Source organism: Lathamus discolor, chromosome 3, assembly GCF_037157495.1.
Source record: "Lathamus discolor isolate bLatDis1 chromosome 3, bLatDis1.hap1, whole genome shotgun sequence".
NCBI classification, from domain to species: domain Eukaryota; kingdom Metazoa; phylum Chordata; class Aves; order Psittaciformes; family Psittacidae; genus Lathamus; species Lathamus discolor.
The window spans coordinates 45,233,380-45,260,496 of record NC_088886.1 but is presented as its reverse complement, the minus strand read 5'-3'; the positions used below and the strand labels follow the sequence as shown (position 1 = coordinate 45,260,496).

Here is a 27,117-nt window from a genome sequence, read left to right as displayed (position 1 = left end):
CTTCAGATATGGATTCAATTTGCATACATGCATTCCATAGCAGGCTGCTCCTTCCCAATTATTTCATGTCAAAAAGCCTCAGTATAAATCTCAGAAAAATGAGTGTTCTAAGACCTGCTCAACAGCTCCTAAAACCTGCTTAAACCTTGTGCTATTAAGCGAAGGAAAGATCTCAATGTCACTTTTTCATTATGGGTCAGCATATGACTAAGCTGTATGTTTACACTGATAATAGCTGTATTATAAATATTTACATGGATTATACAGTTAGCAGTAAGGCGCAAGCAGTGCTAACCGTATGCGTCACTCCTGTGCTAAGTGTACATGGATTATGAAAATGATGTTTTTGTTTATTTCTCCCTTATTTTCTTTCCAAGTATTGAACTCTCTTACTAATCAGGCATACCATACTTAGGAAGCAGAACCTGTATTGTTAATAGTTACCTGAATGGAAAGGGACACATGGATTATGAAAATGATGTTTTTGTTTATTTCTCCCTTATTTTCTTTCCAAGTATTGAACTCTCTTACTAATCAGGCATACCATACTTAGGAAGCAGAACCTGTATTGTTAATAGTTACCTGAATGGAAAGGGACATTTTCTTACCTGAACACTCATTTACTTAGACTCCCACTCTTCCTGTGACTTCTGTTACCCCTGCCATTACCAGTAAGTACCTGAAAATATGGAATATTAACAAATGATTGCTCAGGTTGAGAACTAGGAATAAAGTCCAGATCTTCTAGGTCCCAGAAGAGAACCACAATCTCAGGACTTGTACATCCAGTAATAAGATCTGGACCTTCACTCAGGTAATAAATATGACATCTTTAGGAATTATGGACTGGAATTATGTCTGCATGAAAATGGAGTACACTACTACAAAAAAAAAAAATTGTGCCAATTGTAGAAAACCTGGTGTATGATAGAGAATCAGTAAGCCTACACATTGCAACTCCCACATCTTGTGATTTCTATGAATTATAAGGATTAGCATTGAGGTAACAGATCAGAATGTGCCAAAAACTGAGGAGCTTGAGACAGTGTGCCTAAATGGTGGCACACACTGAATCTGCCCTCCTCTTTTGGCTTCTGCTAGTTCTTGGAAGAGAACACTATGCTGAAGTTGCTTTTTTTGGCAAAGTCTGCTCCTTTAACTTGATCTCCACCCTGTTTCTAGGAATTCAGCCCCTTTCATGCCTGCCAGTCTGCTGAGCTGTGTGCTGGTTTTGGAAGAGCAGAATACAATTTTCTAATAAATTCTATGACATACTTGCATGAATTGCCGAAGTGTTCTATGAAACCTAAGTGCCACATAAATGGTGGCAAAACAGGGCCTTTTACATGTAGCTTCTACCATGGATTTTGTAGGTTTCATTTTTAGTCGCATATTTGCATCATCAGCTTGCCAATATTTCTATGATAACCTATTATTTTAGGCATTTATGATTTTCTCTATGTTCCTTACTGAATATTAGTAACAAAGCTAACACTCTAGATACCTCTATCAAATTTGGGGAATACTACTTAACACCAGTGACTAGCATTCCACACAAGTGAAACTAATGTGTTCCTCTAATTACCTTTAATGAACGATTTAACTTACGGAACTAGTTACTGTTATGCATGGGTCCTCAGGCCTAATTATGCATGTTAATGAGAAGTAGCACCAGTAACCGATATTTTCGCAGATGTTTCTACAATAAACACAATTCAAAGCCTTCCAAGTGAGAAGGTAAAAGGTGCTTTCATCACAGGGAGCCGGTATGTTACCAGAACGTATTCACTGGCCGTTCGTGCGCACCACCCTTAGACACCTCTTATCTTCCCCAATTTGTACTACCCACAACAGCGCCCCTGGCCTGCAGCTCACATAAAGCTGTCAGGAGGCACTGCCCTGCTCCCGAGTGAATACCTCGGCGCCTAGGCGGAGCGCTGCATGCCTAAGCAGCGGGCTTTGTATCACTAGACCACGCTAGACCCGGCTGCCCTCCATTACCACAGCGCTCCCAATCACCTCCCTGCGCACACGCACAGGAGGCAGACCCTAGGAGCCACCTCCCTCGCCGCTGAGTGGTTGGCGCTGTCACGTGGTGCGGCGCGGGGGGCGCTGGGCGGCTGCTGTTGGTGCTCCGCGGCCGGAGAACGTGAGTGCTGAGGCGGGGAGGGGGCGTGCGCGCCGCTGCCGCTGTCGCTGCGGTGGGTCGTGCCGCCGTCGCGCGGAGCTGGGCTGGCGGCGGCTCCCCGCTGTGGGCAGTCAGCCCCGAGGTGCCCCGCCGCCGCCGCCTCTCGGCGGCCGTGGCCCCCTGCTCCCTCAGCCCGCCCCGGAGCGGCTCGGAAGGGCTTTGGCGGTGGCTGTCGTGGCACTGCGAGGTCTCTGCCCTGTGGGCTCCGCTCCTCCCCGCGTGAGCCGAGGCCGGGGCCTGGGTGCAGTGTCCGGCGAGCCGCTGCTCGCTTGTGCCCGGAGGGTGCCTGGCGGTCCCAGACAAAACGCACTTCAGAGGTGCCTGGGCTATGGTAGGCTTTCCCTGAAGCCTTTGGTTCTCCGGAGCTGGCTTTTAGTAAGTTTCTCTTCTCTGAGCTTAGCTCGTTCCCCGTCGCTGAAAGCAGAGCGGCGGAGTGAAGTTTATGGGTGTTTGGAATAGCAAAGTGAGTTTCAGAAATCTCAGAATATCTAATATTTCACTTGCTTATAGCTCTTAGCATTGCCCCTGCCGTCCCCTCTTTTCCCCTTTTCTGTAGGACTCTGCTCTTGCCAGTGCTTTTGAGACGCTAGAAGGAAACAGTGCCTGAAAAAGGTGAGAGTTAAAACCGGCAGAGATGTGGCAGTGCTGGTGCCCAGGTTCCGAAACAGAGATACGACTGTCTTATCAGTCAGCTGCAGCAAATTAATTTTAAATGCAGTGACGCCTTAATATGCACTGCTGCTCATGACTTTGGGTGGTTTCAATTTTTATTTGCTGCGTTTCCCTACACCAGTATTTCTTACAGTTTGTGTAAATAATAAATTGAAAAAAAAAAAAAATCCTCCAGAATGATACGGCTTTCTTTCCTTGTTAGAATGATAGAGTAGTTTAAAGACAGAATCCAAACCTGTGAATAACTTTATCAAACGAAAAGCAGTGTCAAATGTACCTAACTTATATTTGGAGGGCTTTCTTGCGCTTGTGTAAATACTGAGTTTAAGTAAGGCAAGTGTTTGTAAATTGTATTTAAATTATAGTGGGGTCAGCTCAACTTCCTGAGATAGTGCAGTGATCTCCCTGAGGTTGGGTTTTGTTACTTGCAAAAGATTTGAGGTCTTGACAAAAACTAAAACTAACACTTGAGAGTATGTATTTGTGAATTGCTTGTGTATTTAACTAATATTATTTAAAAAGCATTTAATTAGAAAGTAAGCTTCCTGTCCTTCTGTTCTCCTGCAAATTGCAGCCAAATTTTCACTCAAAGCAACACAAGCTAAGGAATGCTTAACTTGTAAGAGCCCTTGTGCTTAACACTTCTGAAGTGGAGTCGGGGGAGCATTGGTTGCTTTAATTATATCACAAAATTCTTGGTATAATTGAGGATGCCCTTCTGGTTTAAATACCCAGTTTTAGGGTTATACAAGTGCAAGTATTGCAATCAAGCTTAAAAGAATCCCCTCACTCCTGACCCTAATTAAAGTAGTTGAACATCTGTGAAGTTAAAATTCTGACTGTGGCCTTATCTGAAGTCCACTGTTTTTCTGATGTATTTTTGTTATCTTAAACTGTGATGTAACTATAAATAATCATTATTTTAGTTCCCTAGTTTGAATTATGTGTAAATGCATCCTACTTTTTTGAGAGGTGGTTACTGATTAGTATGAGATGGGGATAGTAAGAATATTTATCAAACCTTTACCTGTCTTTTTCTTTCCGCAGAACTGGAAAGGGAAGTCTGTTATCTCTCCTCAGACTCTTATGATAAAGTAATTGTGACTGAATGACTACAGAGCTTCAGCAGTAGCTGAAGCTTCAAAGAAAAAAATTAACTTTCGATACATTGATTTTTCTGTCTTGGTCAAAAGTGCTTTATCTGATTATATGTGGCATATAAATTTAGAGGTAAACTATCTCTGGGTTGCTTTTAGGTTTTCTAATAAAAAATCCCTAAACCCAAGCCCCTGACATTGCTATTGTGGCTCCTGTATGGATCGTGAACAGACTTTTTTTTTTTTTGTGGTTGTTTTTCAGTGGAGGAAAGCCTTAGTAGTTTCTAAGGAGAGCTGCTAAAATATAAACTTTGATAAGTGTAAGTCATAAAAATCATATTCATAGAATAGTTAGGGTTGGAAGGGACTTTAAAGATCATCTAGTTTCAAGCCCCTGCCACAAGCAGGGACACCTTCCACTAGACCAGGTTGCTCAAGGCCTTGAACACTTGCAGAGATGAAGCAGCCACAACTTCTCTGGGCAACCTGTGCCAGTGCCTCGCCACCCTCATCGTAAAGAACTTATTCCTTATATCTAATCCACATCTATGCTTTTTAAAGCCATTCCCCCTTGTTCTATGTCATGTCTGTTTTAGACTAAACTAACTTGAATGATTTGGCATTTGCAGCAGATTTTTTTAATATAAAACTTATTTAAGGAAAACCTACTTCTTTTGACAGTATATTTAGAATCGGCTTCTTGACTATAATGAGCTATAATAGTGAAAAGGCTTTTTATTAGGTTGTTGTGTTTCAGGAGCTGATTGATTTTGCATTATGAGGAGGCTGGTGTGATCTTTGTCTCCAGAGGAGAAAATTTGTTATGGTTTAAGCCCAGCCAGTAACTCAACCACGCAGCTGCCCACTCACTACCCCAGCTCCCAGACAGATGTGGAAGAGAATCGAAAGAATGTAACTCCCACACATTGAGATAAGCCCAGTCCAGTAACTAAGGTGTAACAAAAACCCACTACTGCTACCACCAGTCAAAATAAGGGAAATAACAAGGGGGGAGAATAAAACTGCTCACCACCTGCTGACCAATACCTAGCCCGACCCGAGCAGCAATCTGGGCCTTCCGGGTAACTGCCCTCAGTTTCTGTACTGGCCATGACATGCTGTGATATGGAATACCCCTTTGGCTAGTCTGGGACAGGTGTCCTCTCTGCTTCCTCCTGACTTCCCCTCCTCCCTGGCAAAGCATGAGACTGACCAAGCACTTTGTCAGAGTAAACATTACTGAGCAACAACTAAGAGCATCAGTGTTATCAGTGATGTTTCCAGGCAGAAAGTCAAAACACAGCAATGCGCCAGCTATTGAGAAGGAGAAAAATGACCTCTATAGCTGAACCCAGGACAAAATTGAAATACATATTGCTACTGTATGCATTACGAGTAAATCCTTTTTGCTGTAGATTAGGTCTTGGTTTTGAGGCATGTGAATAAACCACAGTGGTTGCCTACTGAAGGTAATGGGGAAACTGAAAGATCAGGAAGGAATGAGCTTAGTGGTAAATTAGGCACATAATATGTTTTCAATAATTTTCTGGATTGTAATTGTTGATCTGAATTTTCACAAGCTGAAGAGGTTTTGAAGACTTTGTTACGTGAAATAATTTTTCTGCTATTGTTAATACAGTACTTTTTTAACCTTAACTTCTACCATTTATTTTTCTTATTGCAACTAGGGATCATTGGGTTTGTTCAGTTTCTAGCTACTGTAAATTTCCTATAACCTATTGTATCAGTCTGGGGGTCAAGCTGGTGTTTCAATAGCATAATTTAGTTTCTACAATAAGTCTTCTAGTCCATGCTTAGTCAACTTTGTTAGCTTCAGGGAAGGTTCTAACAGAGAAATTGTGCTGGTGATTCTAGTTGTACGTGGTAGTGTAACAGCTCCATAGAACTCAAGGACTGTTTGGGCAGTCAGACCGACTGCTGGATTTAAAGCTTTCAAATTTATATCTCTCTGAGAGTGGGGGCCTAAGGAAGCTTGTTGGTTCTAAGTGCTGTGTCCTTGCATGGCACAAGGGGTGTTGCCTGCTATGACTTCAGTGTCATTGTAGTCAACTGAAGAATTTAAAGACTTTGAATTAGAATTGGATGCCATGTAGGAAATGAAGCAGGTGGATAACATATTAAGATATGGATAACATAACATAATGTATTAGGACATTTTTGTGATCATGTTAGTAGTCTCAAGTTATGACAGAGAATATAACTGCTCTTTACAATGATAAACCTTACAGTCCAGTGGGTGCTCATTATGATGTTTAGATTTGTATATTGATCCTAATTCAATTTTAATATATGATAAACATATAAAGGAAACTGATTTCTCTTTTGTGAAAGAAAACAGAAGTCCAAGATAGACAGGGCTTCCAGTGGTATGGCAAGTTAAGTATTATAATGAAATAGTTTAAATAACTGTATTTTAACTAAAGGATGGACAGGTTGCAGCTATTAAGAATTTTTTATTCAAATAGCAGTAGTCAAACTAATAAGGCAGTTAAAACCCTAAATGCTTGGTGTCTCAGGTTATCATACTCAAGATGTGTTGCAGAGTATGAGATTTGACCTAGTCCCTTCAGTTCTTTCCTGCAAAAGCTATCCTGTTTGTTTTGAGGTAAGGTGTCCAAAAGTAGCTTAATATAAATTAACATGTATGTATTTTATTCTGAATAGTAATTACCACACCCTTCAGAAAACAATTTCAAGTTGAAGTTGTTAGCTTAAAAGCTTGGTTTTTTTTAAGGGCTTCTTTTTCGTAGTACTTAATGTTTTATAGTTCTTTAGCCCTCTTTTTAGTTTTCATGCTGAAGCATACAGAAAAAACAGAGCTTCCTTATTCTCACAGAAGACTTTGAAGAACACTTAAAATGTGGCATAAAAAAAAAAAAAAAAAAATACTTTGACCTAGCCTTTTTTCCAGTCATTTTATGTTATTTAACTTTTTGTTTCCCTTCAGCAGAGTAGTTACTGACTTAATTTTTTTAAGCATTTGTATTGCACATGTGTGACTTCTCATACCAAATTCTGAAACATGGGGTTTTTTCAGTTTCAAGTTCAACATTCCTTTGTGAATGAAAGTGCGTTATGCCCTTTAAAGGCATGTTTGATTAATTCCGAAGTCACTCTTTATATTAATTTTATAATTATGTCAGAACCTTGCCTTTTGTTATGAACTGTGTAATTGTACATTTCAAAGCTTATTGTAACTGACAGCTTGAGGTTGACCTGCTCCTTGAATACATATTAATATAAGCAGGATGATTCATTATGTTTCAATTTTTTTTCTTGCCTTTTTCTTTCTTTTTTTGTTACACTTTCCTTCTTCTCCTTTTTCCAGAGTTTGAGAGCGATGGTAAAAGGGTCACGGCTTGCTTCTGTTACAGCTATAGGAAAAGACAGTATAACATTTAATTTAATGGTAAAAGGGTCACAGTTTGCTTCTGCTTTCTTTGTAGCACTCTTTTGCCTTAAAAACACTGTTTCTGCTTCCGTCTTGACTTGGATCAGTCTTCATACTCTGAGACTGAATCGTTATAGATGAGCAGTGTGGGCGTGTTAAGGTTTATCTATGGTGTGGTTTGTGCTCAAGATCTGATATTGAGATGCTTCAAAAGTTTTTATTATGTAGTTTAGTTCTAATCTAGACATGAAGCTGAATGCCCTTTTTTTTTCTGGAGTGCACTGCATTCTGTCCTGGAATACATCTCCTGATCAGTTTAATCTGAGAAGATACTAGTTTATGGATGCTAAGGCCACTCCAGTTTCAGCCACGTGAAGTCAGTGGGGGCAATGGAGAAATGCACTTCAAAATCATATTGGCATATTCCTGATCCAAACTGAAAGAGTAACCCTGGAATTTAATTTTTTAATTTTTTTTTTTTAATTTTTGTCAGTAAAGAGTTATACAATGCTAAAGGGCCTCCATTACAAATCATTTTTGTAAAGCAGTGAGACGCAAGCCTTTCTAGAGGGAAGGGAGGTTGGTGACATATGTCAAGATGAGGATGTGCCATGCAGATTACAGCAGCATCTGTACATCACAGCTGTGTTCATGCCCTTGGTGAACATGAGATGTTAAATGTTTCTGGCTAGTCATAAAAAAATCTCAGGAAAAACTAGGCTTAAGTCACAGTGTAACTATTATTTTTGTTTTAGGAGGACGGCAGTCTGCTAGATCTTGATTCACAGAAACCTTAATCAAAATTTCAGGGTAGCTCTGTCCATTTTAGGTGGAGCAAGGATACAAGGAGAATCTTTAACTTATTACAGCTATAGGAAAAGACAGTATAACATTTAATTTCAAGTGGTATTTACTGAAGTATTTATTACAGGAATTTTCAGTAATATAAAATCGTAATATTTTATGCTTGCCAAGTGAGCAAGGGGGCTTATCACAGTAAAAATAAAAGTTTAAATGTTTTGCCCTTGATTAGTACAAGAGCAAACAAATTCTGAGGATGTTTAGTTCAGACATTTATCTTGAGTAGGTGACAAGAATGCAGACACGTGGCAGCCTAGATGCGAGACAAATAGCCATTTCAAGTCTGTTCTGGAAATTTGTACAGCTTGAAGTGGGTGGCATGTTTTCAAAAAAGAAAAAGGAATAAGTACTTCATTGTTTTAATCCTCATTGGGCTTCTAATAAAGAGAGAAGAGGCTGAGGAAGAATGTTCAAACAGTTGAAAGCTCCATATATTTTGAATTGCATTCCAGAAGGCTCTACAATAACTACTGTTTTCTTTCTTATATCTTTCTTTTATAATCAAATGCATAATGTGTCTTGGCTGACATTTTTGATTTCTCCCAATAATGGGAATGATTTATAATACATACCATTACTGTAAGCCTGGTGTAAGCCATTCCTAGTCACGTTACATGGTTATTTTATGGATATATGCTGCATATGGGTTTCTTTCCCTGGGTGCATATATGTAAAAAGTAGTTAAATTGGAAATTAAGGAGTATCAAAAGCAGGGGTGGAAATATTAAGAAGTCAGACTGTAGTATTTGGCAAGTTAAACAATCTGGTATGGTGAGAGTTTGGTGTTTCCACTTAACTTTAAATGATGTGGACTTTTAAATTCTAACAGTTTTTTATGTCAACAGCTTTGTGGTGGAAAAAATGTAGTTGTGTCAGTGGTACGAGAAAAGTCAGAGGTTTGGGCAAATGCATAGACTTTGGGGATGTTGGTATACCTGGTATCAGAGCTTATAGTATGGAAGAAGAGAAAGACATTGATTAAATTTTTTTAATAAGAAACTTTTTTTTGTAACACTGGTATTAAAAAGTTAAAGGCTGACAATGCGCATCACAGAATCGTAGAATGTTAGGGTTGGAAAGGATCTTAAGATCCTTTAGTTCCAATGCCCCTGCCGTGGATGGGGAATTATCATCATTATATATTATCATCTGCAACAATCAATTTATACTTTAAGAGGTCTTAGGTTATTTGAAATTTGTAGGGACTACAGCTTTGGTCTCTGTATTTGAATTGTGAGGATTAGAAACTGTGTTTTAGAGGCACCCGTCTAGTTAGTTCCAGACTAGTTAGTCTAGGTGCCCTAGTATAAAGTGTGTTTCTACGCTTCCCACTCTGTTTTGGGCATGACTTAGATGGTATGTGGTGTAGGTCTGAGATTAGACCCTGAGGAAAAAAAAAAAAAACAGAACAGTGAATTTTGGTTTAATGTAGCAAGTACATTTACTTGTATTCTGATCTATAGTTGTTTTGAGGATGCTACCTTTTCCTGTGGGTTTTTTTTGGTTTTTTTTTTTTTTCTTCTCATGAAATACTATAGTAAGCATAAATGCAATTTAGAGAGAAATCCAGAGACTAGAATAACACTTTAAGAAGTGGCATTAATTATGTGTATGAACTAGCATGGAAGTATATGCTCCTCTTACTAACATATAAGTGGAGGAGGTAGGCTGACCTCTAGCCTAGATGACGTCCAGCCTCTAGAATCTTTGATGTTGAACCTTGTGTTTGTTTCTTAGTTTGTTTTGTTGTTACAGGATAATATCATTCAGAGGTGACTTCCTTCTTTTCCATGTGTTCACTTAGTGCAGTCCTGCTTTTGGCTGAAATAATTTTCTTCCCGGTAGCTCATACAGTGCTGTGTTTTGGCTTCAGTCTGAGAACAATGTTGATAACACACCCCTGTTGCAGTTTAGCACATTATCATCCATCTGCTCCTGCTTCTATGTGGGATAATGGAGCCAATAGCCTGGAATTAGAGGGTAGGGAAGCCAAGCAGCTGGGTTCACATTCTAGGGAAGGAGGCATTGAAAACGTGATTGGAAAAGGGAGAGAAGTCCTCAGCCTCTGGATGGAAGCAGATAACTGGCAAACCAGAGGTAAACCGTTCTGGGCTGTCTCCCACTGTCAGGATATTGCTGCCTGGGTGCAGAACCTGGTGGTGAAGGTACGCCATGTAGATGCCCATGTACGTAAGAGTCTGGCCACTGAGGAATGTCAGAACAGCCAACAGGTGGATAAAGCTGCTAAGATTGAAGTGGCTCAGATAGACTTAGATAGGCAAGATAAGGGTGTATTATTTTTAGCACGGTGGGCCCGTGACACCTCAAGCCATCAGGGAAAAAGATGCAACATAATAGATGGGCTTGTGATAGAGGGGTGGACTTGGCCGTGAGCACTGTTGCCTAGGATGTTCGTGAATGTGCAACATGCACTGCAGTTAAGCAAGCCAGCTTGCTTAGTCTGTGTCTCAATGTTTGAAAGTTTTGAGAACTAAAAATAGTACTGGCCAAGTTGAGGGTAGCCCTCAGAAGCTACTTGAAATTCAGTGTGTCTTCCTGTCTTCTGCTGGTGATTCCACACTCTAGTAACTCCATGACGTGGCTCTGTATTCTTCAATACAGCTTTCTCCCTCTTCTCTTTATAGGCTTGCACAGTTTAGCTTGATGGCCTTTCTCATTTTCTGTCATAGTAACCCTATTTTTAGGTATATCTAAAACTTTTATAGCCCTTTTTAATCCTGTTTTATCTGGCATAAATAAGGTGGAGATGAATATATTGCTGTAACTGTCTGGATGTACTGTTTGAGTGGACGACTGTTTTATGTGCTGTTCTTGTATGTGATATCCTCCTCAGTTTTTTCTCCATTGCATACTTTTAAACTAAACTTTGAATTACAGTTGCTAGGAGAGCAATAAGAATTTTCAAAGCTTAAATTCAGAAATACAAAACAGAAATTTCTGTTACTTGTTGAAATTGTGACTTCTAATTTTCGTTCTTGGCTCATATGGAATATTATGAAAGTTTTAGAAATGGTCATAAAATAGTTCCTACACATAGCAAAGATAGAAAGCTTGAAAACCAAAACCCAGAGAAGAATTTTTTATTTGTTTTCTTTAAAAAAAATTAAAAAATTCTGATTGAATCAGATATTAGTAAGAACATGTTTGGAACACCCAGGGGTTTTATAGATGATGCAAAGCCTGTCCAAGGACATGAAGGAGAAGTTGCAGGCTTTTTAACTCACAGGGCTTGTCTGGATTATCTCTATAAATACCTTTTATTTGTGTCTCATGCCAGTTTAAAAACTGTGTTGGTTTTTTAATTTGAATTTTTGTTCTGATAAAAAAAAAAAAAAAGTCTCAGCTGATTACCTTGAAGAATGCACTGTGTTTAATTAAAAAAAAAAAGGCAGTGATGAGCTTGGAAACACCTCTGTGTATGTATAATAAAGCAGATATGGTTTTCTTTCTTTCAGGATTTCTGAAACTTGTATGGCTTTGGATTCAAACAAAAGGCTAGAAATCGGTGTAATCTTCATACTTCTTTGAATAAGAAGTAATAATGCAACGAAGGCAGGGAAGAGTCAATGCTGGACTGCTTTTGCTGCTTTATCAAATTTCTCAAGTTGGACTCCAGAACATTCCTTCCGTTACCCTTGGGGTACTTGTACTGAATATTTTTTTCTTTCTGAATCCTGTGAGACCACTGACTGAAGTGTGTATCAGTGTAAATGAAGGCCTCTACAAAAAGAACTGGCAGCGTTTACTACTTTCTCCTGTCCACCATGCAGATGATTGGCATTTATATTATAACATGATTTCCATGCTTTGGAAGGGAATAATGCTGGAAAAAAAGCTTAAGAGCACATGGTTTGCGTACATAATTGTAGTATTTTCAGTGCTGATTGGAGTTGTTTATATGGCATTGGAATTCATGCTCATGAAAATTCTGGATGATCCTTCATATGAAATGAATTGTGCTGTAGGTTTTTCAGGTAAGGCACATAGTTGGTCCATTTTACGTATGTAAAATATAGGTACTATATAACAATATTAGAATGCAGAAACTGGATAGGTGTACATTTGTGTACATGTATCTGGTTGTTATGCCAGTAAAGTTATCCTGGTTTTTAATTAAAAGCAGGTACTCTATGTAATTGGGTAGTGCTGAGATCTCACTCTAAGATTTAATTTTATTTTTTTTCCCCTCACCAGATTAATCTCTAGTTTCTCAAATAGCCAGATAGCAAGTTACATGTCCCTTTCCTTGAATCATAGAATAGTTAGGGTTGGAAAGGACCTCAAGATCATCTAGTTCCAACGCCCCTGCCATGGGCAGGGACACCTCACACTAAATCATACCACCCAAGGCTTCATCCAACCTGGCCTTGAACACCGCCAGGGATGGAGCACTCACAACTTCCCTGGGCAACCCGTTCCAGTGCCTCACCACCCTAACTGGAAGGAATTTCCTCCTTATATCCAATCTAAACTTCCCCTGTTCAAGTTTTAACCTGTTACCCCTTGTCCTGTCACTACAGTCCCTGACAAAGAGTCCCTCCCCGACATCCCTATAGGCCCCCTTCATGAACAGGTTACATTTAGTGTTACAATTATCCAGGTGATGCAGATTTATGGCTTCTCATGCTTTATGGCAAAAGGTACTAAGATACTGAAGAGCAGGCAGGGCAGATAGATATTGGTGGTGGGCCAGATGGGGTCCCCATCCCATGCCTTACGAGAGACTCATGGCTACGCATGTGTGTGCATACATGCTTTCTTGTTTATGTGTGATCCTGGAATGACAACATTGTTGTCACTGGATAAATTAAGGAATTTTGCTAACCCTTGTTTTCTTTGGTGTTAGAAGGGAAGAAAAAGAAACCTTCTTCATGTGTTTATTCAGTCTATCTATATTGATGTTCAACTCTGCTTTTTCAGGTCATCTTTTCCTTTTAGGTTTTTCAGATTTTTCTTTTTCACACAAATATGTGAGCTTTCTCTTGAGAGGAACTTTCTAAAAACATCCTGAAAGTTCAAGTAAATTATGTGAATTCATTCTGTCATACCACCTATTGCTTGTGTAAAACAGATAAAACAGTTGCAGTCAATGAGAAGTAAATAATCATTATTGTGATTAGAAGCATTTTATCTCCTTTTTTTTTTTTTCAGAATCAAATGATTCTGGAGTTTATAAAAGATAATTTTCCATTCGGAATTTGACCTTCATGTGTATCTTTGTTTTTTTTCTCAGTAATGGTTTTTCACAGCTCACAGAATATTTTTTTTTTTTTGAGTTTTTGTCAATTGTTTCAACTAGAACTTCCACTTTATGTTCATATTATAAGTTGAAAATCATGTTTTGAAAACCTGAATAGGTACAGTAAGTAGGCATATTAAAAAGCAACTTAGAATTGGCTGTTTTACAAGTACATAATTTTTATCCTTGGGTTTACGTTACTGAAAAGTACACTGGAGAAACAGTTTAGAACTGTAGTTGAGGCACGCAACAGTGTGCTTAGTAGTCTGTGAAGCTACATGGCTCTTCGGTTTCAGTAGTTGTTTGCATAAATACTTGGGCATAAGTACTTTTTGCATTATTTCTTCTATTTTGCAGGAGTCTTGTTTGCTTTGAAAGTGCTTAACAACCATTACAATCCCGGAAGAGTCAGCAGTGTCCTTGGATTGCAGATATCCAGTAAATATGCTTGTTGGGTAGAGCTGGTGGCTATTCATTTTATCTCCCCAGGGTAAGTGCATTTGATGTTTCAAAGTTAGGAGAAGAGATTTGGGCTATCTGAAGTAGTTTGAAATATATTATGAAGTGTGTGTAGTATTAGCTGATATCCAAATGGAGCATTGGGGCTAAATCAAGTGTTAAGGTCTGCATTTTTTTCCTAAACGTCCTCTATTTTGTGCTCATTTAAAAATAAGGTACTTAAGTACTGTGCCCAGAAGAAGGTATTACTAAGTATTTGAACTAAGATAACAAAAATTGGTGGACAAGGAAAAGGGACATGTGTTTTCAGTAAAGTAACCAAACTAATATACTGTGATGCCAAGGGCTTCATTGGCAAAACAGCACCCTGCTGTTTGCTTGCTATTTCTGTCCTTATCCCTTCAGTCTATTTCTTGAAGTCTCTCCTCTAATTTTTGATAGAGCTATCATCCAGTATTCTACAGCTTGTAGCGGTTTCACTGTCCTGCAGCATTGTTCATCATCTCCCTCAATTTTCCTGTGTCCTTATCGCTGCCAGCACAGTTCATCTGCCCGTACCTCTGTGAGAATAGTGACTGTCTTCGTTGGCAGATGATTTATGGAGTTCTATGCAAATCAGTAATTTTCTTGTATAATATTTAATAACTGTTCATCACATTAGAGAACATATGTGAAGTACAGACACCAAACTTGGAAGCTACATAATAGCAATTAATATACACTTTTCAGAAAGATGTTTAAAAAAAAAAAAAAGGGTGAGGGTGAGCATTAATGATATTCTCCTTGTCAGATAGTGTGATAGAACATTTCCTAGACCAGAATGAGAATTAAATATTACTTATGTTAAGCACTGGTTTTATTCCTTTATGACTTGCTGCCTGATTGACTGCAGCAAGTAATCCTGTGCTAAAACACAGAACTGCAGAATGCTCTGTTGCACATGCAATTTTAAGTGTGAGCTGGGAAGTCAGTTGCATGGCATTGCTACAAACATAAACCAGATTTTTCAGCGTGTTTAAAAAAAATCTAGGAAAATATAAACTGACACATTAGCTTAATGTAGTTTTTACTAGGTGATATGTTCAATATTACTGTTTATTTTATTATTAAAGAATAATGAAAGAGCTTTATGTCTGAAGTGCAACCATGTGCATATTGTACTATATCTGATAGGGGAAAATGACTTTAGTGGCTGGTTGGTGTTGTTTTTCAGTTGCATTATTGCAGAAATGTCTATGTAAAAGTGTATAGAAGTCCAGAAATAATGTCAAAGAACTTTTATAATTTTGTGGAAACCTACATGGCTGCATGGTGTAAAGAGCCACTACACTGTTGCATGCAGTCTTGATTGTTATGGGGGCCATAGAAGACAAGTAGTTATTTCCAGAAATTCATGTTCCACAGCACAACGTGTTTAATTATTACCTGCCAACTGCCCTGAAAGGACCCATAACAATTGTAGCTCTTGGAACATTTCTCCTACACACTCATGTTCAGTCAGGGCATGTTGTAATACTTGAAGTGTCTGATTAAATGGTGTTGCTTTGTAGAACAAGTTGCATAATTTAGTTTTGAAAAAATAAGAGGTCAGTAATTAAGGCAGGATATTTGTCTTGTCAGAAAGACATGCATGTATTTGGACCTGCCTTAGTGGAATGATGCATCAGGATCACCTGAGAATCCATAACCAATGAAGGATTCAAGAGTAATATTGAGGCTATTGGAAACTTTGATTTGTTTGCTATGAGAGGATTTAGGCTTTTACTGGCATCTGTAAATTCTTTTCTTTCTCATTAATGTTTTAGTTCTAGGGCAAATCTAAAAGCCATGTAATATCCTTCTAATCTTTGCCTTCCATCAAGTAAGGATATTGAGATCTGTGTAAAGGGTGAGTGTCAGGAAGATGGAGCTAGGTTTTTTTCAGTGATGTCCAGTGATAGGACAAGGGGCTGTGGGTGTAAACTGGAGCATAGGAGGTTCCATGTGAACATCAGGAAAAACTTTTTTACTGTGAGAGTGACAGAGCACTGGAACAGGTTGCCCAGGGGGGTTGTTGGAGATATTCAAGGCCCACCTGGACAAGTTCCTGTGTGATGTACTCTAGGTTACCCTGCTCTTGCAGGGGGGTTGGACTAGATGATCTTTTGAGGTCCCTTCCAGCCCTTGGGGTTCTGTGATTCTGTGAGATCTAGGCTTTGTATGGCAATCCTTGGCAGTATTTCTTTGATGGAAGAACAGGCATGTGAAAAGTTATTTTATATTTAATCTGTTTCTTCCAGAACTAGGCATTTGATATCTTAAGTCATTTATTCCTTTTGCATGGAGGTACTCTACCTATACTCACTGTTAAAAGAAAATCTTTGAGGTTGTTTCTGAACTAACTCAAACACGTATCAGATTGATAAAGATGACACTTTGGGATTTGGAAGCTGGGCATAGCAGGTTTTTTGAAACTCAGAAATTTAAGCACAGCAAAAGATGAAAATTATGGATGAGTGGAAAGCTAGGAGTGGAAAAGAGTAGAGGATGTTGGTTTGGTTTTTTCTGGGTTTTTTTTGGTGGGGTTTTTTTTTTTTTTCCAGAGTTCAGAAGTGTCAATACTTGATATTGTGACTGTCCAGAATTGTTCTTTTTGCAGTTTGTCAGAAATTTTCTATTCTGGAGTTCAGAGGATCTCAGAGATGTGTAACATTTCAGTACAGAGAATCATTCACTGCATCTCTGAAAACTGAATTAGGCATTTCTCTAGGCTTCTTTTTGACCTGTGTTTTGGTAGGCATCTGATAATGTTTTGAATATCTGTGAATGATGCAATCAATAGAATATATAATTCTTGTTGAGATTTTTTCTTAATTAGTTTTAAATTTGTTTCCAAACGTTTCTTCAGAACTTTTTCTAAATAAAACGTATCAATGTGTTGATCTGAGTGAGTTCTATTGACTTTTAATTAATTGTTGCTTCATTTCACTTAGGTTCAAGGATCTGCAGGAAATAAAGAAGTTGTTTACCTGTTTCGACTGCAGATCACAGTCGAAGCAGGTAAACGTAATACAGATACAGAGATCCCCCCCAAGAAAACTTCCAAATCCCAAACTAACAGCCCAAAACCCCACAAAAACTAATTTATGTAACACTTGAAAATATAGGAACATATTTTGACGAATGTGTTGCGTAGCGTTAATAACCTTAACCTTATGAGATTGTTTGTATGTATCTATCTTCAGATTTCACCCGCTCTTTTAACTTCTCACTTGTTTAATGCTTAAGGATATCACTGAGTAGTCACTGGTTATCAGTCATATTTACTGTTGAACTGTTAATTATTGGGTTTATTGATGAGTACTATTCCTCATGAACAAAAGGGCTAAGAACAGCTGATCAAAAAACCCCAAAACCACCCCAGGTTTAACAAGGAATGGCATTATGTGGTAAGAACTGTTTTATACCCTTTCATTCTTTTGTCAAGCTTAGCTTTTACTTTTCTACATAATTTTCTCAGTGTGTTACAAAATTAATAACAAGGTTTCCATTTCCATTTTAAGTAGTAATGGCATTTTCTTGCATAGGGCTGTGTAAAATTAGCTGACTTTTACTTATGCAATCATTTAATTTGGTTTCATTTATATTCAGGTAGGTTGCTTAGCACTCCATGACCTGCTTTCTAAGCAAGATTAAATTTTTTAGTCAAGTGCTTAAATTGTCATATGCAGTTGTCTGCTTGTGTTAATTTGGAAATAAACTGTATAAATACATGGATTTGATTCCCATGGTCTCAAAGTATTGTTTTTCAAAAATGAAGTTGCTAGTAGTCACTTTGATATTATTCCTTAGTTTGCTTTCTCAGTGAATGTGTGATTCCTAGCTTTAGAATAGGAATTGCGTGGATGGAAGATCTTTTCACAAAAGGCTGTAGTGGTAGCCTAATCTAAAGACATACTTTTGTTGCTAGATAAGTGGCTTTGTTTTGTGGTAGAATTGCATGTGTAAATAATAATAATAACTACCAGACGGGGGTTTGCTGTTAGGAAGAAGTTATGAAAGTAAGTGATAGGTATAGACTTTCTTTGTTCTGTTTTAATTTGTTGAGTCAGATAACTGAGACCACAGAATTGAAACAACTTGGGATAAGTTCACCAACAGTGAGGAAATGAGTTGTATTAATTGTAAGGGTACTTGACGATATTAATATAAAAATTACTAGAGGCTTGTAAACATTATGTCAGGATATCTCATACATGAAAAGTAGTACAAATGGTTTTCCCTCCAGTGGTACCGGTTTTAATGGAAATTATACAGCCGAATGAAAAAGTGTAATTTTGTTTAGGAGATTTTTCTGAAATAATGTACACATCAGCTTGATGGCAGATGTCTTCAAGAAACAGTATTCATATTGTATAATTATCATTAGTATGAAGTGAATGGTTGAGATAAGATCTCTGGGGATATCTAAATTTTCAAACAAAAAGTTAAATTGAGAGATCATTAGAATTTCTTGGTACCTGGGAGAACAGTAGTTAATATTGATCAAGCTCATTGACATTTAGAGAAAAAACCTGCAATTTAAGAAGTCAGGAACCTTGTTTATATTCCCATTAAAAGTTCAGCTTACGTTGTGGAAACTGAAAATTTTGCTGTGGAAAAAAAAGTCAGTTTTTCTTTATTAACCAGCAAGAAAAAAGGCAGTAGTTTATCATGTTGCAATCATGGAAATGGTTCTTTGTTAGTCCTACTAAAATACACATTGCAGTCAAGACATAAAAATATTAAGAATAGTGTAAAAAGTCTATTTTGGAATCAATTGATAATGGAGGTTGCTTTATCATTGATATTATTAGAGTTCTGAATTAAAGCCAGGTTTGGTTACTGAAAGCAGAAAATAGGGGTAACCTCAGTTTTCTGGTTTAGACAAGGAAGAAAATTGGTAATGTTAGTACAAATGAAAGGAGTTTTGGTAATATGTGCTTGGACAGGGCTTCTTCACAGTGCTTTTTTGATTCCTTTTAAGTTGTTTATTAATTTATTTTCAGCCAAAATCTATGGCATTTAGTCCTAAATTCTGCATACAATTCTGCATATAATCCTGCTTTGTGGGAAAAATAGTTGTAGTTTTGCCTTTAACTTTAATGTATAAAGATAAAATTGGGACCTTCTTGTAGACAAGGAATCCATTACATAAATTTTCAAAAAGGACAATCTACTGAAAATAAAAATTAAATGTATTTATAACAATAAAATGTAATAAAGTTTCAAAAGGAGCGACATTCAGAATTAGTTGTTCAAATATATTTAAGTTCACTGGAAATAAGAGCATCCACTTTGGACTAAGGCATGTGGATGGAAGAACATTAATTGCATGTGTAAAACAGTCATGTAATTTAACAATTCTAATCTACTTTTTTAATAAGAGAATATAGAGGATCTGAGTGAATCTAATCTCAGAATACATGCTCTGAGTTATAACCTCAGAAGGACAAACGTGTATATGTAATGTAAATATCATTTATAGTTATCAATATTTAATGCACTTTTCAAGATGTTCACTATAATAAACTGATAGTGCTTTGCAGGGTCTTAGTAGCCCTGTCATTTTCCTTTGTGAAGCCGAGGCAGTCTGCTCTACCAAAGTGTTTTTAAATCTCTTGCTGTGACCTACATGCATTCATCCTTATCCTATGAATAGAGAATGCAGAGTGTATTCATTCCTACTTGTGACAATCTTTTCCGTATTTTAAGATTATTTTATCTGTGAGATAATTCTTCAATAGACTTAAGTGATTGTAGAGACCACTGCTGAGCAGAAGAGTGCTTCATTTTGTTTCCAGATAGTGCTCCCATTAACATTTTTCCAGTAAAATACATGACTTTTCTATAGTGGTATGGCATGTTGATCTATGTTTTACTGTGTAATTCACTGTGTGCCCAGTGTTCTATCCTGAAAGTCTTCTCTCAGTCACTTGTAGCCTGTTTGTATAGTTGATGATTTCTCTGGTATGTTCAGAACTCTGTATTTATCCTTACAACTCTTAATTTGAATGCTGTGAAAATTAGTTTATGAATTTGTAGAATACCCCATAGTCATGGAAGTACTTGAAGCAAATTATTTACTGTGAACATACGCTTCCATGTTGATTTCTCAAAAGACTCTAGAGCCCTTTCATTCTTAATGCAAATGGCAATGATCTTTTTTTGAAGAAATTGTATGTATAGAAAAGAATTTGGATCTCAGCATTTCACTCATTCTTTTAATTTTGAAAACACTGTTAAAAAGATTGCAGTGGATTTGCATTAATGCTGATCCATGACTAATTGTAGGATTGTACTGATAGTGCAGTAGAAAGTACTGTATTTTATGCTTTAATTTGAAACTGAATGGTTTCAGTAGATCCTACCAAGGCATTTCAACATAATTATGTGGTTTTACTTTTTTATAGATTAAAATTAATTTCCTACCTCCTTAAGTCTTTCAATGCTTTTGGGAAACAGTATTCTGTTCTGTAAACAAGCACTTAAAATCTGTCCAATTAGTTTCTAGCTTCTTCTTGGTATTTATTAGATACTTTTCTATAACTGTATATATACCTACCAATTTTAAGGTAGCTACGAAGAAAAGAAACTCTGCAGTATGTCCTTTCAGGCAAGTCATTTCTCTGTGCTTGGTCCTCCCTTAAGGACTTCATTGGTTACAAGGTCTGCAGTACTCTTTCTGGATCCTTACAAAAAAAAAAAGTTTTCCTTTCCGTCACTCCCAAGATTTTCCTGTTTTGCAGGGCTTCTTTTGCTGGGCATCTGGCAGGGATTCTTGTTGGATTGATGTACACTAGGGGACCTCTGAAGAAGATTATGGAAGCCTGTGCAGGTATATAATTTTGTTCAGTTTATAAAATCTGTGTAAGAGACACTTCTATTTTTAAAATTCAGAAAGCCTTGCATACAGAAATCCAGGCCATTCCAGCAAGTTTTTAGGCAATTTGGTTTTTATGTGTGATTACTTGATAGGTGGAGTACTATATTCATGACTGTGCCATCAAGTTGACCATGGATATGGTGTTTGTACAGTGGGGAATTATTTCTTCAAATATGTGTGCTCTTCACAGGAGGTTTTATCACAGTTTGGTGATACAGTGTGTAAGTCATGTATATTTAGAAGTTTTAAGTGGAAAATAGAGATCAAAACATCAGATTTCCTACCCCACTGGAGTGCACAGGTGTCGAAGTATCGCATGAGTTTAATGTTAATATTGCATGTTTCTATGGCTATCTGATGACTGTTAGGACAGTCAAGCATCAGATCATGCTGCCTAGGGATGTTCATCAGTCTGCATCCTTGGATGTTGTCCTGGGTTCAGCAGTAGCAGTTATTTTTCTCCTTCTTTGTAGCTAGTGCAATGCTGTGTTTTGATTTTTGGCCTGGGAACAGTGTTGATAATGCCGATGTTTTTAGTTGCTGCTCAAATGTTTGGTCTGGCCAAGGACTTTCTGAGCCTCGTGCTCTGCCAGGGAGGAGGGGAAGCTGGGAGGAAGCAGAGACAGGACACCCGACCCAAGCTAGCTAAAGAGGTATTCCATGCCACAGCATGTCATGCCCAGGATGTAACGGGGGGTTACCCGGAAGGGCTAGGAACTGCAGGGTTGGACGAGGTATCAGTCGGTGCTCAGCTGGGGGGAGTGGGGCGAGTTATTGGTCGGCTGGTGTTGAGGTGTTGTATTCTTTCCTCTTGTTATTTCCTTTAGCATTGTTATTATTGGTGCTAGCAGTAGTGATTTGTGTTATACCTTAGTTACTAAACTGTTCTTATCTCAGTCCGTGGGAGTTGCTTTCTTTTCGATTCTCCTCTCCGTCCCCCTGGGAGTAGGGGGAGGGCGAGAAGGGGGGGAGTGAGAGAGTGACTGTGTGACTTATGGATGACTTTTGTTTAAACCACAACAGATGTTTTTAAGACGTAACAAGATAAAGCCCTGACTGGGCAACCTCATCTCATAGCTAACTCTGCTCTCAGTAGAGTTGGGCTAGGAACCTTCCAAGATCCCTTCCAAACTATTCTAGGATTCTGTGATAAAATCCGTGGCACTGCTAGTAACACATGCTATGGAGATCCTGTTGTGTGGCTTAAGACCTGGAGGAAGGAGTGTACTAGTACACAGGTCGTCATCTTCTCCTGTGGATGAGAGCAGAAATAGTACACTGTTATTCCAGTCCTCAGTTTTCTGTGCACTAACCCATTTTTATCAATGAACAGTCTCAGTGCAGAAATTATCCATTATATATTCTGGAGAACATTTGGTAGGTCACTTTCCATACTCGTAGTCTACATGAGTATGTTGCTTAAACATGGCACGTTGCTATAAGATCTGGAACAACATACAGGCTTGCCAATACTATATTCCCTCACTAATGCTAAAAAAATTGATAGCTACTCATGGTCTCATATTTGTGTCTGATGAAACAGACTCTGAAAGAAAGAGTATTTTAAACTTGATTTTTGTATTTTATGAAGACAGGTGTGATTATTTTATTCTAATAGTGCATGTATTATATTTAGGTGGTGTTTTTTCAGTGTCTGACCCTGCCAGGCCAAGGGATTACTATTCGGGTAAGTACTCTCACCTGCTTACCTAAACACTTACTCCAGCTTCACAAGAATAATTTTTGTTAATGATACAAAACCAATGGAGGAGCAAGTTAAATGGAAATATATATAAGATATAAAATATTCTGTGTGTATGTATGCATGCTAAACATCCTACTTTGGGCATGTCTCACCTTTCCTTTTTAGGGACCAGTGGATGTATTTTGTACAAGAGGCTTTAAAAGTGGAATTAAGTTAATGACTTCATAAAATGCTATCCTGGGGAAATAACACCTCTTTTGCAGAAGGTGTAGTGGGGGGAACTGTGTCTAGTGAAAGCAGCCTGCTGAACCTTGGTAAATCTGCCCTGAACTGGCAAATTTATCTGTTCCATTCTAGGACTTCCCCCACCCACCAGGGGACTTTTTCCTTTGAACACTTTTTGTAAACCATGTAATTTACATGGAAAAAGCCCACTCCTCGCCAGAATAAATTTAGGCTTTCTTCACAGTATATACATGAATAGTTGGAATACTGGCATACTTTGAATGTAGCACGTTTGATTCACTTCTTATGTAGGTGGAATCGTATGTGGTGTATAGAAATAATAGTTGGAGGCCTTGTCTAGGAGGGGCAGGAGAGGAGCCAGCTGTGAGAGGGGCTGTGTGTTGGATCAAAGCTAAGGGTTGTATAGCCTAGAATATGTTATCTCCTGCAGTGATTCTTACTCTTTCCTAACCACCTGCTGTAAGAACAAGATAAATATGTAGTGATAACTCCTTCAAATATTTGCCACTGTGCAGTGGCTTGTGGCTTAAGATGTTCTCAGCAGCAAGTTCTATGGAGGAATTTTGTCTTTAATAGCCTGTGGTAGATTCTTCTTTTATGAATTTGTCAAAAGCTCTTTGAATCGGCATGAACTCTTTTAACACCTACATCATCACAGAAGAATTACTTCACAGTTTACTTTCTGGTGTAGAATCTGTCATTTTTGTTTGCTTTGCATCTGCTAGCTGCTAATTTCATTTGATGTACATTAATCCTTCTCTAGGAAGGAAAACTAAAAGAACCTAAACCTTCATTCTTCATGTACTTCATATTCTTTATGTTTTTATGGAATTCAATTCTAGACTCACCATAATCATCTCTTTTTTTTCTCTGGTTGAAAAGTTGTCTATATGGTTACTTATACAAAAACTGTTTTGTATGTTTGATCATTCTTACTATTCTCTGATGCTTAGTAATGCAGGAGTTTATATTTTTTTTATAACCTTTAATAAGTAATATGTGCTTACTCAAACCACAGTGAGCCAAGGTGAGCATTGGTTTTGTTTTCCATGGTGGATTTTGTCATCCGTTATCTACTTCCAATTTCATTACAATGAAATTAATTAAATAAATAATTCCCACAAGTGAGATTAAGCCCTTGAATATTTTTGAAGCTCTTGTTTTGTACTTACTAACCAAAAGATATTGACCTACTTTCCTTACCAACAGCAACAAGGATTGTCATAACTTAAATTGACCCAGGATTTCTGTTATTCCAGTTCTCAAGTAAAAAACACTTCATCTAAAGGCTAGTAAAGAAAGAAAGTTAATATTTTGAAATGAAATGAGATGTGAACATAGCCTGTGTAGTGAGCCACAAGCTCCATGTTTCCATGACTGTCAGTGTCAGCCCAGCTGAAGATGTTCACCTAAGTACACGTACTGTTCAGTCTGTCAGAGCCTGGGTGTGCTGCTTGCATTGCTCTGTATTCCATGTTCATAGATAATAAATTTCCCTTCAGTATCCTGGTACTGCAGGGTGAATGGGACCTCTAGAAGATTTATATTGGTAAAGGTACTTTAATGGCTAACAAAGATAAGAATTTGTACTTGACATTTAAACTCCATAATCTACTGTACAAACACCAGCTGCTTGCAGCTTGGGTGGGTGTAAAAGACCACCCTTGTGATATAGAAGCAGACTGAATAGCCTTTTAATTTGCAATATGTCTGGCATCTGAGAAAAAAACCTCTTCTATGTGCTGACAACAAGGAAGTCTGTAGCTTTTTGCATGTCTTGAGCAGTCCCCAAAATAGCCACGCTGTTGCTTTGAGTTTTTGTGGCAAAAGGAGTGTAATGGAGAGGGTTAACTTGAGCTATCTTGTCTTCCAAGTTTGGCTTTAGATGTAACTAAATTTTTGGTGTTTTTTTTTTGATTTGGTTTGGTTTGGGTTTTTTTTGTTTGCTTATTTGTTTTGTTTTGTACTAAATTAATTTCTCTAAAATGACTTACAACTGCAGTTAAAAAAAAGTATATTTATAGTAATTTCTTGTGTACATAGTTTGTAATTATCTTTCATCCTATTTAAGTGTTTATGGAAGATTTAACCTTTTGCCTGGTGTACAATACAGGTAATAAATTTGGCAGTCTGTGAATGAGGAAAATTCTCTTTGGTGCCATGGGCTAATGCTGTATTTCTTGATAGATTTTTTTTCTGATATTGCTGGTTTATTACTTTTTGCCTTTAAATACCAATTTAAATAGAAAAATAGATAAATTTATGATCAGAACAGACTTCGTTAAACTACAAGCAAACGGCTTTATAAGAAAAAAAATGTTTTAAAGTGTAGTTTAAATATATTTAGTGTTTAGTAACTTAGTTGTTTTCTCTAAGTGCACTTCGTGAATAAAGTATTAGGACGTTTATTTTGATTAATTGGAATACCAGCTGTAACAGAAAAGATTAGGGCAAACTGAGCGCTTATAACTTGATGACAGTGTAAAACATCAAATATATAAAAGCAGTAATAGAACAAACTTAAAATACTACACCCTTTTTATTTCATCAGATAATTTCATGCTTTTAATATCAGAATTTTCATAGCCTTCATTTATGCAGTTTTTTGAAGCCTCCATAAAATAAATTCATAGCTGAGAAAAAGTTTATTCAAATTAACATAATGCAGAGGGGAATGAGGAGACTACAGGAAGACTGCATCCCAAGTGTGTATGTATAACAGCTAAATGGTATTCTGTAGGCAGTTTTGCTTTTCTGTAGAATAGTCTCTTAAATTTAGCCAGTAGGTCTTAAAGGCCTTTAACGTTTGTTTAAAATGACTGTAATGCATACAGATGAAAAGACAAAAATATTTTCTGGCCAGAGGAGTTGCTGATCACTTGAAATGGCAGAATTTCAGGTTACTGGAGGGTAATACAAAGTGTTCACTGCACGACATATAAAAATTCTCCCCATGTCAACTGTATGTTCCAAAAAGGAAAAATTTGCAAACAGACAAAATTAAATATTTTTGCTCTGTGTCTAATGTATACATACATCTTTGTACACATACAGGTGTATATAAAATACCTGTAGGAGTATGTGCATAATAGATATATGCGACCAGCAGGTCGAATGATGTGATCCTGCCCCTGTACTCTGCTCTTGCATGGCCTCACCTAGACTATTGTGTGCGGTTCTGGTGTCCTCAACATAAAAAGGACATGGAGCTGTTGGAACAAGTCCAGAGGAGGGCCAGAAGGATGATCAGGGGGCTGGAGCATCTCCCATATGAAAATAGGCTGAGAAAGTTGGGGCTGTTCAGCCTGGAGAAGAGAAGGCTGCGTGGAGACCTCATAGCAGCCTTCCAGTACCTGAAGGGGGCCTATAGGGATGCTGGGGAGGGACTCTTTGTCAGGGACTGTAGTGACAGGACAAGGGGTAACGGGTTAAAACTTAAACAGGGGAAGTTTAGATTGGATATAAGGAGGGAATTCTTTCCTGTTAAGGTGGTGAGGCACTGGAATGGGTTTCCCAGGGAAGTTGTGAATGCTCCATTCCTGGCAGTGTTCAAGGCCAGGTTGGATGAAGCCTTGGGTGGGATGATTCAGTGTGAGGTGTCCCTGTGCATGGCAGGGGTGTTGGAACTAGATGATCTTGAGGTCCTTCCCAACCCTAACTATTCTATGATTCTATATCTGTGTACTCCTGTGTAGAATAGTGTGCAGTGTTCCGTTTTTCCTGCTTTTCCAGTTTAAGGTAGGGTATCACTATCTTTATTTGTCTTAAGGTTCTAGAGCTTGGGATTTTTCTTTCTTTAACACAGTCATTCTTAAAAAGAAATCATTTATCTCCTCACTTCATAGTTTGTGCTTGTTATTAATCTCAGAAACTTCACAGAAAGTTACATATGGAATCCATATAACTAGTGAGATAACGCAAGACTCTAACAGATGCTAATAATCCAAAGGTGAAGGGAAATAGTAATGCTCAGTTCATTTCATACAAAAACATTTTGAATTATGTAATTTTGAAAAACTTGTGTATATCTTCTGTCAGAAATTGACAATATTGCTGTATTTTGGTTCTCCAAATTCCCTGTCCAGCTGTCTGGAAGAGAAGTTAAAATGTCAACCAAAGCTTTTAATTTTGAAGGCACAAAAATGGAATAGAAAAATTGAACTTTCTCTTAAGTTTTTCTCGGTTTAGATTTTCTGTGCCCAGGCAAGATTGAGTTGTGTTAAAAGGAAGAAAGCCTTGCTTGATTCTCTAGCTAAGTTTTGGGGTTTTTTTAATTTATTTTAAATCCTGTGTGTTTGGGTGTATGTCCTGGG

General features: G+C 37.8%; 1 protein-coding gene across 3 annotated transcripts in view; it reads left to right on the top strand.

Annotated features, from left to right (window-relative positions):
* The first annotated feature begins 2,023 nt into the window (after nucleotides 1-2,023).
* RHBDD1 (rhomboid domain containing 1) overlaps nucleotides 2,024-27,117 on the top strand; it is a 46,059-nt gene continuing 20,965 nt past the window's right edge. Inside the window, exons 1-6 of one of the 3 annotated variants that reach the window (XM_065674993.1) lie at nucleotides 2,024-2,149; nucleotides 2,745-2,800; nucleotides 11,707-12,225; nucleotides 13,848-13,980; nucleotides 20,717-20,805; nucleotides 22,490-22,540. In XM_065674993.1, the coding sequence (XP_065531065.1) occupies nucleotides 11,793-12,225; nucleotides 13,848-13,980; nucleotides 20,717-20,805; nucleotides 22,490-22,540 (706 nt within the window). In that variant the 5' untranslated portion in view covers nucleotides 2,024-2,149; nucleotides 2,745-2,800; nucleotides 11,707-11,792. The other 2 variants (XM_065674996.1, XM_065674995.1) reach the window with 2 other exon arrangements.